The sequence below is a fragment of the Columba livia genome, chromosome 1 (genome assembly GCF_036013475.1).
Source record: "Columba livia isolate bColLiv1 breed racing homer chromosome 1, bColLiv1.pat.W.v2, whole genome shotgun sequence".
In the NCBI taxonomy this organism is placed as follows: domain Eukaryota; kingdom Metazoa; phylum Chordata; class Aves; order Columbiformes; family Columbidae; genus Columba; species Columba livia.
Window position 1 is genome coordinate 210,802,530 of NC_088602.1, and position 12,907 is coordinate 210,815,436.

The 12,907-nt window shown below is 51.9% G+C and overlaps 1 protein-coding gene and 1 long non-coding RNA gene across 3 annotated transcripts in view; one reads left to right on the forward strand and one right to left on the reverse strand.

The window, feature by feature from the left end:
- LOC135578255 (uncharacterized) overlaps nucleotides 1-2,210 on the forward strand; it is a 3,227-nt gene extending 1,017 nt beyond the window's left edge. The window contains exon 2 of the long non-coding RNA XR_010469735.1: nucleotides 1,842-2,210. This is a non-coding gene — a long non-coding RNA (uncharacterized LOC135578255). The remainder of the gene's footprint in view (nucleotides 1-1,841) is intronic.
- AHCYL2 (adenosylhomocysteinase like 2) overlaps nucleotides 1,930-12,907 on the reverse strand; it is a 101,219-nt gene continuing 90,241 nt past the window's right edge. For both annotated transcript variants that reach the window (XM_065049387.1, XM_065049388.1), the window contains exons 9-17: nucleotides 12,473-12,536; nucleotides 11,248-11,336; nucleotides 9,720-9,790; nucleotides 9,488-9,582; nucleotides 8,101-8,199; nucleotides 7,602-7,670; nucleotides 7,438-7,516; nucleotides 6,576-6,696; nucleotides 1,930-5,328 (exon numbers count right to left, since the gene is read on the reverse strand). In XM_065049387.1, coding sequence (XP_064905459.1) covers nucleotides 5,322-5,328; nucleotides 6,576-6,696; nucleotides 7,438-7,516; nucleotides 7,602-7,670; nucleotides 8,101-8,199; nucleotides 9,488-9,582; nucleotides 9,720-9,790; nucleotides 11,248-11,336; nucleotides 12,473-12,536 — 694 coding nt within the window. In that variant the 3' untranslated portion in view covers nucleotides 1,930-5,321. The remainder of the gene's footprint in view (nucleotides 5,329-6,575; nucleotides 6,697-7,437; nucleotides 7,517-7,601; nucleotides 7,671-8,100; nucleotides 8,200-9,487; nucleotides 9,583-9,719; nucleotides 9,791-11,247; nucleotides 11,337-12,472; nucleotides 12,537-12,907) is intronic.

The window sequence follows — 12,907 nt, forward strand, 5'->3', positions numbered from 1 at the left end:
GGCGTCCCTGGGGGGTGATGGGGAGCGGGGTCCCCGGGATAATGGGGTGCAGGGGGGGGTTTGGGGTTGGGTAACGCAGGGGTGATGGGGACGGGGGGACACCCTGGAATAAAGGGGTGCAGGGAGGGGGTTTAGGGTAACCCGGGGGTGATGGGGGACTCCCCAGGATAATGGGGTGCAGGGAGGGGGGAGTTTTGGGGTAATACAGGGGGGGGGTTCCCTAGGTAATGGGGTGCAGGGAGGGGGGGCTGGGGTAACCCAGGGTGTGATTGTTGGGGGGGCCCGGGATAATATGTGGGGGGCGTAACCCAAGGGTGAAGGGAACGGGGGGAGACTCTGGGATAATGGGGTGCAGGAATGGGGGTTTGGGGTGGGATAACCCGGGAGGTGATGGGGGGCGGGGGTCCCGGCATAATGGGGGGGGGTGTAACCCAGGGGTGATGGGGACGGGGGGAGACACCAGGATAATGGGGTGCAGGGAGGGAGATTTGAGGTAACCCGGGGTACCCTCGGGATGGGGAGTGCTGGGGGGGGGGACACACATGGTGTGTCCCTGGAGGTGACAGGTTTGGGCGGCACGGGGCGCCCCAGGGTGATGAGATGCCCCTGGGGGGTGGTGGGAGCAAGAAATGATGGGGGGGGGGTGCTGGGGGTGTCCCTGGGGGTATAGGGGGGGTCAATGGCGTGTCCCTGGGGGTGATGAGAACAGGGGTGTCCCAGGGGGGCTCTGGGGGTGCAGGTGGGTGGCCATGGGGGCGCCAGGTCCTGCTGGCACCTGGGGGGCTGCAGCTGCCCCCCCAGGCAGGGACCGAGGGTCACATCCCTGAGCCCCCCCGTATTGAGCCGGGTTGTCCAACCCCTGGTACAATTTGGGTTAAAACCCAGCTCCTGGGGGTGGGCGAGATGCCCATGTCCCCTCCTCACTCCTCTCCACCCGGAAGGGGGGATGGCCACTCTGGGGGTTACCGCACAGGTCTCATCCCGACCCCCCTCGTGTCCCACATTCCACATCCCTCCCCAGCAGCCGGAACAACAAACCCTCTGGGTGGGTGTTGCCCCAACTGCCCGGGAGCAGAAGTGATAACGGGAACTTTTTGGCACCACTTGCCCATTTTCCCCAAGGACAAGAAGCAAAAACAGACACCGGAGCCCAAACAACCCGCAGCCACCAGAGCACATTCCCCAGGACTTCGTACAAAGCCCCGGGTGTCCCACCCACACCCCTCCAGTCCCCCCCGAGCCCCAAAACATCCCCACCTGACCACAGAATCCCAGAACGTCAGGGGTTGAAGGGCCCTGGAAAGCTCATCCAGTGCAATCCCCCCATGGAGCAGGAACACCCAGATGAGGTTACACAGGAAGGTGTCCAGGCGGGTTGGAATGTCTGCACAGAAGGAGACTCCACAACCCCCTGGGCAGCCTGGGCCAGGCTCTGCCACCCTCACCCCAACAAGTTGCTTCTCAGATTTAAGTGGAACCTCCTGTGTTCCAGTTTGCACCCATTGCCCCTTGTCCTGTCACTGGTTGTCACCAGAAGAGCCTGGCTCCATCCTCCTGACACTCCCCCTTTCCATATTGATCCCCAGGAATGAGTCCCCCCTCAGTCTCCTCTTGTCCAGCTCCAGAGCCCCAGCTCCCTCAGCCTTTCCTCACACGGGAGATGCTCCACTCCCTCCAGCATCTTGGTGGCTGCGCTGGACTCTCTCCAGCAGTTCCCTGTCCTGCTGGAACTGAGGGGCCACAGCTGGACACAATATTCCAGGTGTGGTCTCCCCAGGGCAGAGCAGAGGGGCAGGAGAACCTCTCTGACCTACTGACCACCCCCTTCTAACCCACCCCAGGTCCCATTGGCTTCCTGGCCACAAGGGCCCAGTGCTGGCTCATGGTCACCCTGCTGTCCCCAGGACCCCAAAGACGCTGCGGAGACTCTGAATTTTCCACGTTTTATTTGTTTTGATTACAGAGTCTTTATTGCTGATCTAATACAATCACTCAGACATTAATATTTAAAACATCCTTTGGAAATGTTATGTTTGCAGAGCTCTGGTTTCCTCGCTGCAGGCTGATGGCAGGTTCTGTCTGATCATTCCTAAAGTTCAGAACATAATTAATTTCCTTATATGATTTTGCTGGTGTTACCTAAACCTCCTTTTTTTTTCCTAATTCTTTAAAAATGTGTTACATTAAAAAAAAAAAAAATAAAAGAAACCCCAAACCAACCCATTACACGTTTAATTTAGAGATGATCACAGGATATGATTCCAGATCGATTAGGAAGAAGCCAAGCGAGCAGAAAAGCTGACAGAGAAGCAGAACGACATGGGAAAGAGCTTTAAAAATCCAGGTGGGAAAAGCCACTCGGGATTTCATTATTATTGTTATTATTATTATATTATTGATCCTATCTACCTGGAGGATAAAACGGGTTAAAACCGGGCAGGCCGGGGCTGGCGGGGAGGGCGGCTCGGCGGGCGCGGGGTGGACGGGGGTTTCCTGGGGGGCTGCGCTCGGGACGCCCGTTTTTCCAAAGAAAAGGTGTTTTCTGCTCGGCGTGGCCCCGCGGCCGCGCTTCACCGTCACCAGGGCGGGACTTCACCGTGGAGAACGAGACCTGGGTTGATGCAGAGCGAGCGTCTCCAGCGTGGGGAAGGACCCAACGTGGCGTTTCAGAGAGCTCGGGGGGCTCTTCCCAAAAATCGCAGGATCTGGATAAGATTTGTGAGGGAGTGGAGATGGTTTAAAGTTTATGATTAGTGATCAGTCCATGGTGAAGTGTTCTCAAAGCCCTACGGTCTCTTCAAGGTCCCCTTGAAGCCCTCAGGTCTCCTGAAACCCTTCTCAAAGAACTAAGGTCTCCTCAAACTCTTCCCAAAGCCCTAAGGTCTTCTCAAGGTCTCCTCATAGTCTTCTCCAAGCCCTAAGGTCTCCTCACAGTCTTTTCAAGGTCTCTCCATAGTCTTCTCAAGGTCTCCTCAAAGTCTTCCCAAAGCCCTAAGTTCTTCTCAAGGTCTCCCTATAGTCTTCTCAAGGTCTCCTCAAAGTCTTCTCAAAGCCCTAAGGTCTCCTCAAGGTCTCCTCGACACCCTCAGGTCTCCCAAAAGCCTTCTCAAAGCCCTAAGGTTTTCCCAAAGTTTTCTCAAAGCCCTAAGGTCTCCTCAAAGTCTTCCCAAAGCCATAAAGTCTTCTCAAGGTCTTCTCATAGTCTTCTCAAGGTCTCCTCAAAGTCCTAAGGTCTCCTCAAGGTCTCCTTAAAGCCCTCAGGTCTCCCGAAACCCTTCTCAAAGGCCTAAGGTCTTCTCAAGGTCTCCCTGAAGTCTTCTCAAAGCCTTCTCAAGGTCTTCTCAAGGTCTCCTCAATGTCTTCTCAAAGCCCTAAGGTCTTCTCAAGGTCTCCTCAAGGTCTTCTCAAGGTTTCCTCAGGTTCTTCTCAAAGTCTTCTCGAGGTCTCCTCAAAGTCTTCTCCAAGCCCCCGGGTCTCCTGAAAACCTTCTCAAAGTCCTAAGGTCTTCTCAAAGTCTCCTCAAAGCCCTATGGTCTTCTCAAGGTCTCCCTGAAGTCTTATCAAAGCCATAAGTTCTTCTCAAAGCCTTCTCAAGGTCTCCTCAAAGTCTTCTCAAAGCCCTCAGGTCTCTCGACAGCTTTCTCAAAGCCCTAAGGTCTCCTCAAGGTCTTCTTGAGGTCTCCTCAAGGTCTTCTCTAAGCCTTCTCAAGGTCTCCTCAAAATCTTCTCAAAGCCCTAAGGTCTTCTCCAAGTCTTCTCAAGGTCTTACCTCAAGGCTTTGAGAAATTTGAAAGAGAAACTTGGAGTAAGCAAGCATACGAGAACGTTTGCTCTGAAGATGAACGGCGTGTGGTCAAGCTGACTTCAGACCATCAAGAGCCATGAGAAGGACTTGGCCGCCAAGACCATAATTCCAAAGCTTTTCCTTTCTTGTGCGCTAACGAGATGCCACACAAGAGTTTTTCCGTCATGGCCAAGAAGTCCGTGAGGACGAAACAAGAATCTGTAGCTGACGAGGGACTCGGGTACCAAAGCAGCAGCCACAGGACAAAGGCTTTTGTGCTCAAGGGGTTGGGCAGTTTTACTTCAGAAGGACCAGGCTCTCCACACGGGCCATAAAAGCGACTCTGATGAGACACGGAGACTTGGGAAGTCACCTTGTGAGCGCGCCGTGCTGTCCGCAGCGTTCGGGTGGGACATCCTGGGCTAAAACAAGAAACTATGGTAAATTTGTTCTCCGTCGGCTCTGACGCATCAAGAGTTGAGGTGATTAAAGGGTTTTAGTGATGCTGAATCCTCCCCCGCGCACAACGCTGGTGTGGGGATCGCTCTGGTGTTCGTCTCAAACACTCAAAGGGGATTCCGAGATTTTAACAATACAAATATTACTAGAAAATAAAACTCCAAGGATTTCCAATGAGGACTGAAATTCCAGCTGGAGAAAGACCAGCTGGACACGGGTCCTCCCAGCCGAGGCGTGAGCAGCGTTCCTTGGCGAGGTCGTGGGGCTGTCCCACCGCGGCCCCACCGGGATCAGGACTTTGGTTGAACCGTAGGAGGTTGGCACTCGGAACAAGAGCAGCAGGAAAACACCGCGGAGCTGTGACGAAGAGCGCGGTGGTGGCTCCTACCCCACCATCGCCACCTCTGCCCTCCCGGCTCCCGCCGCGCTGACGCTAACGAGCGGATCCTTCGTTACAGCGCTAAGGCCAAGGTCAGCGACTCGCTGGCTCCAAGTCCACCGTCCCCCGGGCAGCTCGGCGGGACGACGAGAGGTTTCTCCGGTGAGATCGACCACCGGCCGGTCGGCAGCGCTTGGAGCAAACGAGGTTTCTTTGCTGCGTTGTCTAATGGCACGAGAAAAGCGAACCCAGGCGGCTCCCACGATGCTGCTCCGCCCGAAGGGACGCGATGACAACCAACAGCAACGCACGCCCTCCAAGCTGGAACCCGCCGCTCCTGTCCTGCACGTCGGATCACCGGTGCTAAACGATTCCAGGTCCATCTCAGTGATGCGATTCCAGCGTCTTCCCCGCCTTCCTCACCCTCCCAGCCCCGAGAAAAGAACAACCCGAAGAGAAAAATGAAACAAATGGAGAGAAATCCACCGTCTCGCAGTCCCGCGGCAGCACAAACACCAGTGGCAGAGGCCGCATGTACAGTATCCTAATTTAATAAATAAATAACCTAAACACACTGTCTACGATGTGAGCAAGCCCGGCTCTAACTTAGGAAGCTTGCGCTGTTTGATCCTGTACAGTAGTTGAGAAAAGACTTGGGTTCTTGTTCCTCACGATTCTCTAGGATACAGCGGCAGGAACTTAATATCTGGGGAAAGAAAGAGTAAATGAGGGTTTGGTGAGTGCTGGAAAAGGGACACAAAGACCCCCCAGCGCCAACAGGGTGTGTTTTGGGAGGGGAGACACCAAGAACATTAATTATTTAGAAAGGGACTCGGTTCTCACCTCCTCCCCCACAAATAGCACATTGTACTTAGCCGCCTGCCCTCGCCGCTCAAACGCTGCTTTTCATTTCAGGTACGGAAAGGGGAAAATTCAACATTTCCAATTGATTCAGGGACTGAGCTGAGTTTGTGGCTCAGAAACTGGGGAGGATGCACCGAAGCTGCAAGAGCAAGCACCTTAAACAACAAAGCCTGGCTTAAACTGGTTGAATTTATCGGGAAGGCTCCCATTAGGCCTGGAACTAAAAGGAGATTGATTTATATCACAAACGAAGCTACACGTAAGATGTGCTTGCTTTAACGACACAAGCCTGTTGAGCTGCACAGGATGAAGTGTAATTGCGTGTTATAGCCAGGAAAAGAGGCTCCGCGCACCTGGAGTTCTCCTCTCACCTCCTGCTCGACACACACAGCAAAACAGGGCATTTGGGAAAATTTTACTCTTTGCTTTTTGTATCTGGAGGCTTAAATCCCTGCGGGACGCCGAGCTGCAGCTGTGCGAGCGCATCTGCACCCGTGGGACAAGCCACAAGGACACTGAGACCAGGCAAAGAAAACGGAACCGGAGGAAATTCCACCACGTGGCAGCACCGTAACCTTGCACGTAACACAGGGAAGGAGAAACCAAACAGCTCAGGACCAGGCAAAACCCACCAAACCCCAAAACCGGAGGGTTTTGGAGCAGCGTTGCTCTTGTGTAAGCGCTGAAGGCCCACAGGCCAAGAAAACACCTTTTGTGCAAATAAGCGATCTGGACTTCAACCTGCCCAGGCTGATCTGTGTAGTGCAAAGCCATTTCATTTTCGTGGTAAAAAAATGCATCGCAATGTTGGCCACAAACACAACCCTGGAAATGGCAGCGATCCAGGGGCTTATATTGATAATTATGGTTATTTTTGGGGGCTGGCACTAGAGGAGGAGAGCGGAGGCGCTCGTGTACTACCAAGTGCTTTGCTGTCCCCTGCCTGGCTGGGCCGCTTTCTACGTGGCGATGGGAACAATCAGATAGTGTTTGGTATCTTCTCAGGGGATTAAACCCCATCCCTTCTGTGCCCCCCAACGTGTACCCCACGCTCAGGAAAGAAGAAAGAGAGAGGTTGAGGAGCAGCACCTGTAGTAGTTTGGTTTGAAAGGTCCGTTCTTATTCAGTCCCAGGTATTTTGCTTGTTCGTCCGTGAGTTCTGTCAGGTGGGCGTCGAAGGTCGGGAGGTGAAGGCTGGCCACGTACTCATCTGAAATGATTTCAAGCCTCGTTAGTATGGGGAAGAGGAAGATAACGAGTCCCCTCTTGGTTCCCTCCACATCCCTAAAGGCCAAGCTGGGAAAGGCACCGCTCTTCACGCCTTTGCTGCAAAATTGTGGGATTATGTTTCATGCTGATTGAGGAAAACCCAAGTTCTCATCTATTTTGGGCTGCAGGGGAAAGCCTTGCTCTGAAATACCCTTTGCCTGGGGCTGCTGCTCGTCACACTGTCCCTCGGGCAAGCGCGGGTGATCCACTGCTGCAGGATCGCGGGACATTGCTGGTAGGTCACACCTAATGCCCAAGCTTGGGGACAAGCTGCACCTGGTCTCAAAAAATGCAATTAACGCCAAAAAAAGTCCAGTTTTGCAGCAAAAGCATGGTCAGTAAAGCGGTGTCCCCAGGAGAGGGCTGTGCTGGCAGAGCTGGGACGACATGTCCTCGCAGCCCGATGTGAAAATCCCCAGCGTCAGTGCGGAACGACTCCCGCGCTCGGCCAAGCGCATCAGCCTGTTTTCCCCAGGTGGGACAGAGAAACAACGCGTCCGATTGAGCCGAGAGCCCAGACCCAGCGGGAAGGACCTGCTGGAAAACCCTGAGCTTGGCAGAGCCGCAAACACGAGAGCACAGGAGGCTGCGACACCCCGCGCGTCCTCAGCCCAGCCCGGCAAAACCTCCCACCTGCTCCATCTCCAAACCAAAACAGAGAAGGCAATGAGTCCATCTTTACCCATTTTCTTAGGCAGCAAGTACACGTCTTGTTTGTAGCGGCCTTCGGGAGCATTGTACAGCTCTATCAAAGCCAAAGCCTGGATGGAGAAGACACTTAGGTCAGTAACTGCTGCCTGTTACGGAGCGAGACGCTGCTCTGGGCTCAGCACAAACGCTACTCGCCTGCGTGGTGGCCGTGATGGACAAGACGAAGGTGGGGACGGTGGAGCAGCTCAGGTTCAGCAGGCGGCCCTGGGGAGCAAAAAGCAGCTGTTATCTCAACACGGCACAGAAACCAGTTTATAGCCCTACAGCAGATACAAGAACCACGGGTGGGGTGAGTCCCTGCTGGGATGACACAACATTTACCACGTGCGCTTGAATCCGAAGATCCTGGTTGTTCCTATAGCTCAGTAAAACTATTTAGAAGCTAAAATATGATTAAATACCCTGCACTCTGGAGATGGGTAAAGAAAAACACAGGAGCTTTTCTGCCTTCCAGTAACTCATGGGCCACACCAGGGTCACACCAAACCTCTCAACCAGAGAGACCGTTGAGCTGCCGAGGCCCAAGGGGGCAATTTCTGGACATACTTCAGCTCCACCGCTCATCCAGCCTCGTGTTCTTCCTCCACAAGCAGAGAACAGGGGGTAAATTCCTGCTCTTTTGCCTAAAACTCACCTCGGCCAGGAGGACAATTCTCTTCCCGTCTGGCCAGATGACATGGTCCACCTGGGACCTCACCCTCTCCCAGGTGAGCTCGGGAGTACGCAGGCTCGCCTGAAACACAGCGGTAAAATGGTTAATGCACTGGAAAAAGGTCAATAAACCAGAAGCTACATAATAGGAATGAAAAGAGAAAACAACTCGCTGACATTGTCCTGGGTTCATAGTTTCCTTCAGGTCTGGTTGCAGCCGGAGACCGACGAAACCTTTATGAATCATAACCTGGAGCTATTTTTATGATTACAATACATCAAAGCTCCAGCAACAACTATTGTTCGAGCTCTTCTGGCTGAAGAGGATTCGTGGTCACCAACTCAACTCTGCATGGCCACTGTCACTTTGGTCCAGCACAGAAAAAGGCTTTAAACCAGTGGATTTGGCCAAGAAATTCTCCTTCAGACAGGACTCCCCTGGTTTTGTACTCAGCTCTAAGCACCAATGAGCCGATTTCAGTGCTGGCTGGTAAAGCTCAGTGGGGTTGAGCTGCACCAAACTGAACTCTTGGCTGGGTCTTCATGGTAAAATAACACAAAAGCAGAGGGATCGGGCTGCAGAGGGCGATTCACCAACTTTCTAGGGGAAGGAATGAGGCTGGTGGACACCAGACACTACTCTGGTCCAGCTCTGGGTCCTCAGCACAGGACACACATGGACCTGCTGGAGAGGGGCCAGAGGAGCCCCAGGAATGACCCGAGGCTGGAACAGCTCTGCTGGGGACAGGTGAGAGAGCTGGGGTGTTCAGCTGGAGAACAGAAGCTCCAGGAGACCTTAGTGTGGCCTTTCAGTGCTTAAAAGGGACCCATAAGAAAGATGGGACGGACTTTTGAGCAGGGCCTGTTGTGACAGGACAAGGGGTGATGGTTTTAAACTAAAGGAGGGAGATTCAGGCTGGACAAGAGGAAGGAATTGTTGCCCTGAGGGTGGTGAGAGCCTGGCCCAGGTTCCCAGAGGGGTGGTGGATGAACCATCCCTGAGACATCCCAGGCCAGGCTGGACGGGGCTCTGAGCACCCTGAGCTGGTGAAGATGTCCCTGTCATGGCAGCAGGAACTGGGGGAGCTTTGAAGGTCCCTCCAACCCAAACCATTCTGTGATTCTCTGACACCGGACACTATGCTGGAAGCTGGAGCAGTTTGTCTGGCTCCCTGGCATCCTTTGGGATCACAGGAATGGCAATGACATGTCTGGCAGCGTCTGCTGAGACATGGGGAGCGACGGATTGTTTTGTCTCCTCCCAGGTGTTTGCTCAAGGAGGACGGATGAGACAAGGCTGCCAGAAGGTCCCAAAATCCCCATCACCCCTCGGTGCCGCCCCTGCTCCCAACACATGTCCCTGTGCTCACCACGTCGATCTCGGTGTTGGAGTGCCCCATGTTGCAGACGATGCAGCTGTTCTTCATCCGATCCAGATGTTCCCTCGTCACCACGTTCTTGTTACCTGCCAGACAGCGATACCCGTCACTAATACCCGTCTTTGCTTTCCCCATCTTTTCGCCTTTTCCTTTGGGAAAAGATGGGCCCGTTATGGGTGCACATCCCCAACGACCCGTCCTCCCGTCTCGGGGACCACGTTACCTGTGCAGGTGATGACAATATCAACTTGTCTGATGACTTCATTGAGTTTCACCAGCCGGAATCCATCCATGCTAAGAGGAGAAGGGGGAAAAAGTCTGAGAAGCAGCAAAAACATGACAAAAATAGAAAATAAACCCCATCACGTGATTCTTAGATACTCATTTTAACTCATTTTAAGACCCGGCTGGAAAGCAGCAGCACGCAAAGGACCACGTACCCCAAACCATCAGGAGGGTTTCTGGAGTCAACCTGGAGGATTTGGGACTGTTGGGGGAGAAGTGAGAGGAGATTTTGGGGGTTTCACATTTTCTGTCACCAGCTTCACATCTGCAAATCTTTTTAAAGCCGCTACTCCTGCAAAGCGCACCCAGAGATGCAGATACTCCCTCCTGCTGCAGAATCCTTCCTGGTGTGGATTTAGATCATCTTAAAAAACAACCCAAATCACCCCCAGCCTACAGATATCTACCATTACATTTACAATCCATATTTAGGCAGCTACACAACCCTTCCAAAGTGCTGAGCTCTCAGCAAGTCTTTCCTGAGCGCGCCGAGCAAGGTGTGTTCAGCACATCGGCTAACGAGGGCAGGGTTTTTTGGGATTTGTTGACAGTCCTTATTTCGGTGACTCTTGCAAGCTGCAAAATCATAGTTACTAAAAAAAGAGATGATTTTTTCTGCTGTACGTCCCATTTACTGCAATTTTGTTTCCTCCACCGCAAGCTCCCTGTGCAGAGCCAGGGAAGGGGTCGCCGCAAACAACCAAATTCACAATTAAGGACGCGGGTTCTGGATGTGCCGCTTGTGAAGGTCACCAAGCAAACCAAAAGTTGATCAGCTCTGCTAATTAAGCAGGGCTCATTAGTCTTCTCACTGAGATAGCTTGCTGTTAGGAAGAGGCTGCGGGTTTAATAAGGCTGCGGGTGTTTTTGGGACTCTGCTTTCCCAGCCACGTCCCATCACGCACCTCGGGATGCGGAAGCCGCATCTCTGCACCAAAACCACCTTTATTTGCAGGAAACAAGTATAATTATGGGTATAATTACAAGGTGTCCATGCAAGGGGAGAGCCGTGTGTGTTCAGCCCCGTGTCAGGCTCCCGGCGTTAGCAAGGAGAGGTTCGTGAAGCAAAAGTGACACAAAAACCAAAACACTCTTTGGGTGAGGTGTGTACACAGCGCAGTAAAGCCCGACTTTGCTCTCCAAAGGCCGCAGTTCACGCCCAACACCCTTACGAGCCATACAATGTAAATCTTTCGAGCCATTATGGTAAATTCTTTCAAGCCAAATCATTAAACTCTTTCAAGCCATGTTGTTAAACTCTTTTAAGTCATACTGTTGAAGTCTTGGCCACTGTGGTTACGATGATGCAGACTGGGACATGGGATATAGATAAATTGGGTGATGCTTTAGTGCAGAAGCCTTTCCTGGCTGGAGGGACCGTTGCTGAGTTGTGGTTCTCCTGGGAAAAGTAATAATTAAAAAAAAAAAGCCTAAAGAAGCAGCTGGGCTTGTTGCAAACTGCTTACCAGGCCTGGAGGGCACAGATGGGATCGATCTCTGTGACATACACTATGGAGCCCATGGCCTTCAGAGCAGCGCAGCAGCCCTTTCCAACCTGGGGAGGGAGAAGAGAATCGGAGAATCACCCAATCATTTGGGTTGGAAAAGACGCTCAAATCATGGAGTCCAACCACAACCCAGCCCTGTCCCTGCCCCGTGTCCTGAGAACCTCATGTCCGTCTGTCCAACCCTCCAGGATGGTGACTCCAGCACTGCCCTGGGCAGCCTGTTCCAATGCCCAACAGCTCTGGTTGCACGTTCTCAATTTTGGGGTGCATGAAACTCCTGAATGTGGAGTAAACTAGGACCTGGTTAGGCCAAGCTTAGCTGAGAGAGGTACTGAGAAATATAGAAGTGTTTCTAATTTCAGTCCCTGTCCCCGCCGAAGGCACCACAATGAGAGATTACGCTTATCTCAGGGCGGGCTGAAGCATCTCTTGTAACCTTTACTCTATTTAGGAAGCTTAATGGTTTAATCTCCAATGGTTAACGAGCTTTAACTCTTACACAGCACATAGGGTGCAGCCCTCAGGAATGGTTCGATGACCAAGCTTTCTCAAAAATGTGATTTCATAGGAGTAAATTGTCCGATTTCAGCTCTTTGGAAAAAAAGAGTCCCAGTACAGCCCCTGCAGCGCAGCCCATCGTAACTGGTGTTAACTGGTCCCGACAAGAACTGCCGAGGGTGAACATCCCCGTCCTTGAGAGAGGATGATTCCATTTTGGGGTGAAATCACAGGGGTGAGCCAAAATTAATTGATGGTTTTTGGCCACCATTCAGCATGCAACAGTGCGGCTGCACAGAACATCTGCAGGGCTCAGCATCTGGATACGTTCATATTATATTATAGAGAATATAATATGTAATAGAAATATGATGTGTAAATAGACTAGATAAATTACATATAAATATAATAGATAAGCATAGTATTAATATCTGATGTATTAGCATCTGAATATTGAAAGATATTAAGACTATTTAACAGTCATGCGTTTTAAGATTCAGGTTTGGTGTTTGTTTCATACTAAAGGAATACACTGGAAATGAAAGAAATCTTTGGTTTTGGTAAAAGCGCCAGGTCTGAAGCCGCCTGCGGATGCACAGAACGGGCAGGAGGACGGAGGAGCCCGGGGGACACAGCCGTGCTGATTCCACGCACAGCGCCCGCCTGGGGAACACGAAGCTCTTACCTCCCCGTAGCCACAAACCACCACCTGCTTTCCTCCAAACATCATGTCCGTTGTTCTTTTAAGGCTGAAAAATAAAAAGGAAAGAAAAAAACCAATTCTGGGTGCAGAAAAGACCCAAAGGGCACCTAAAAAATGCCTTTTTCCTTCTATAAGGGTGGGTGCTACCAGTGAAACGCAACAAAGGGGAAGGGTTTGGGGTTTGGATCCCTTTTTGTTGTATATTTTTGTGGGATCTCTTTGGTTTAGCACTCCAGAAGTATTTAAAATGTTTTCAATAAATATTCTTTTCTTAATTTCTTTTTTTTTTAAAGTCAAATTACCCCTCAGAAACAACTACAGAAGGAGCAGGAAGGTGGTAATTTACTGCCAGAATCCCACAAACACAGCTCTCCTTTCCACTCGGTTTCCTTCTGGTTTCCCCCCAAGAGTGTCCTA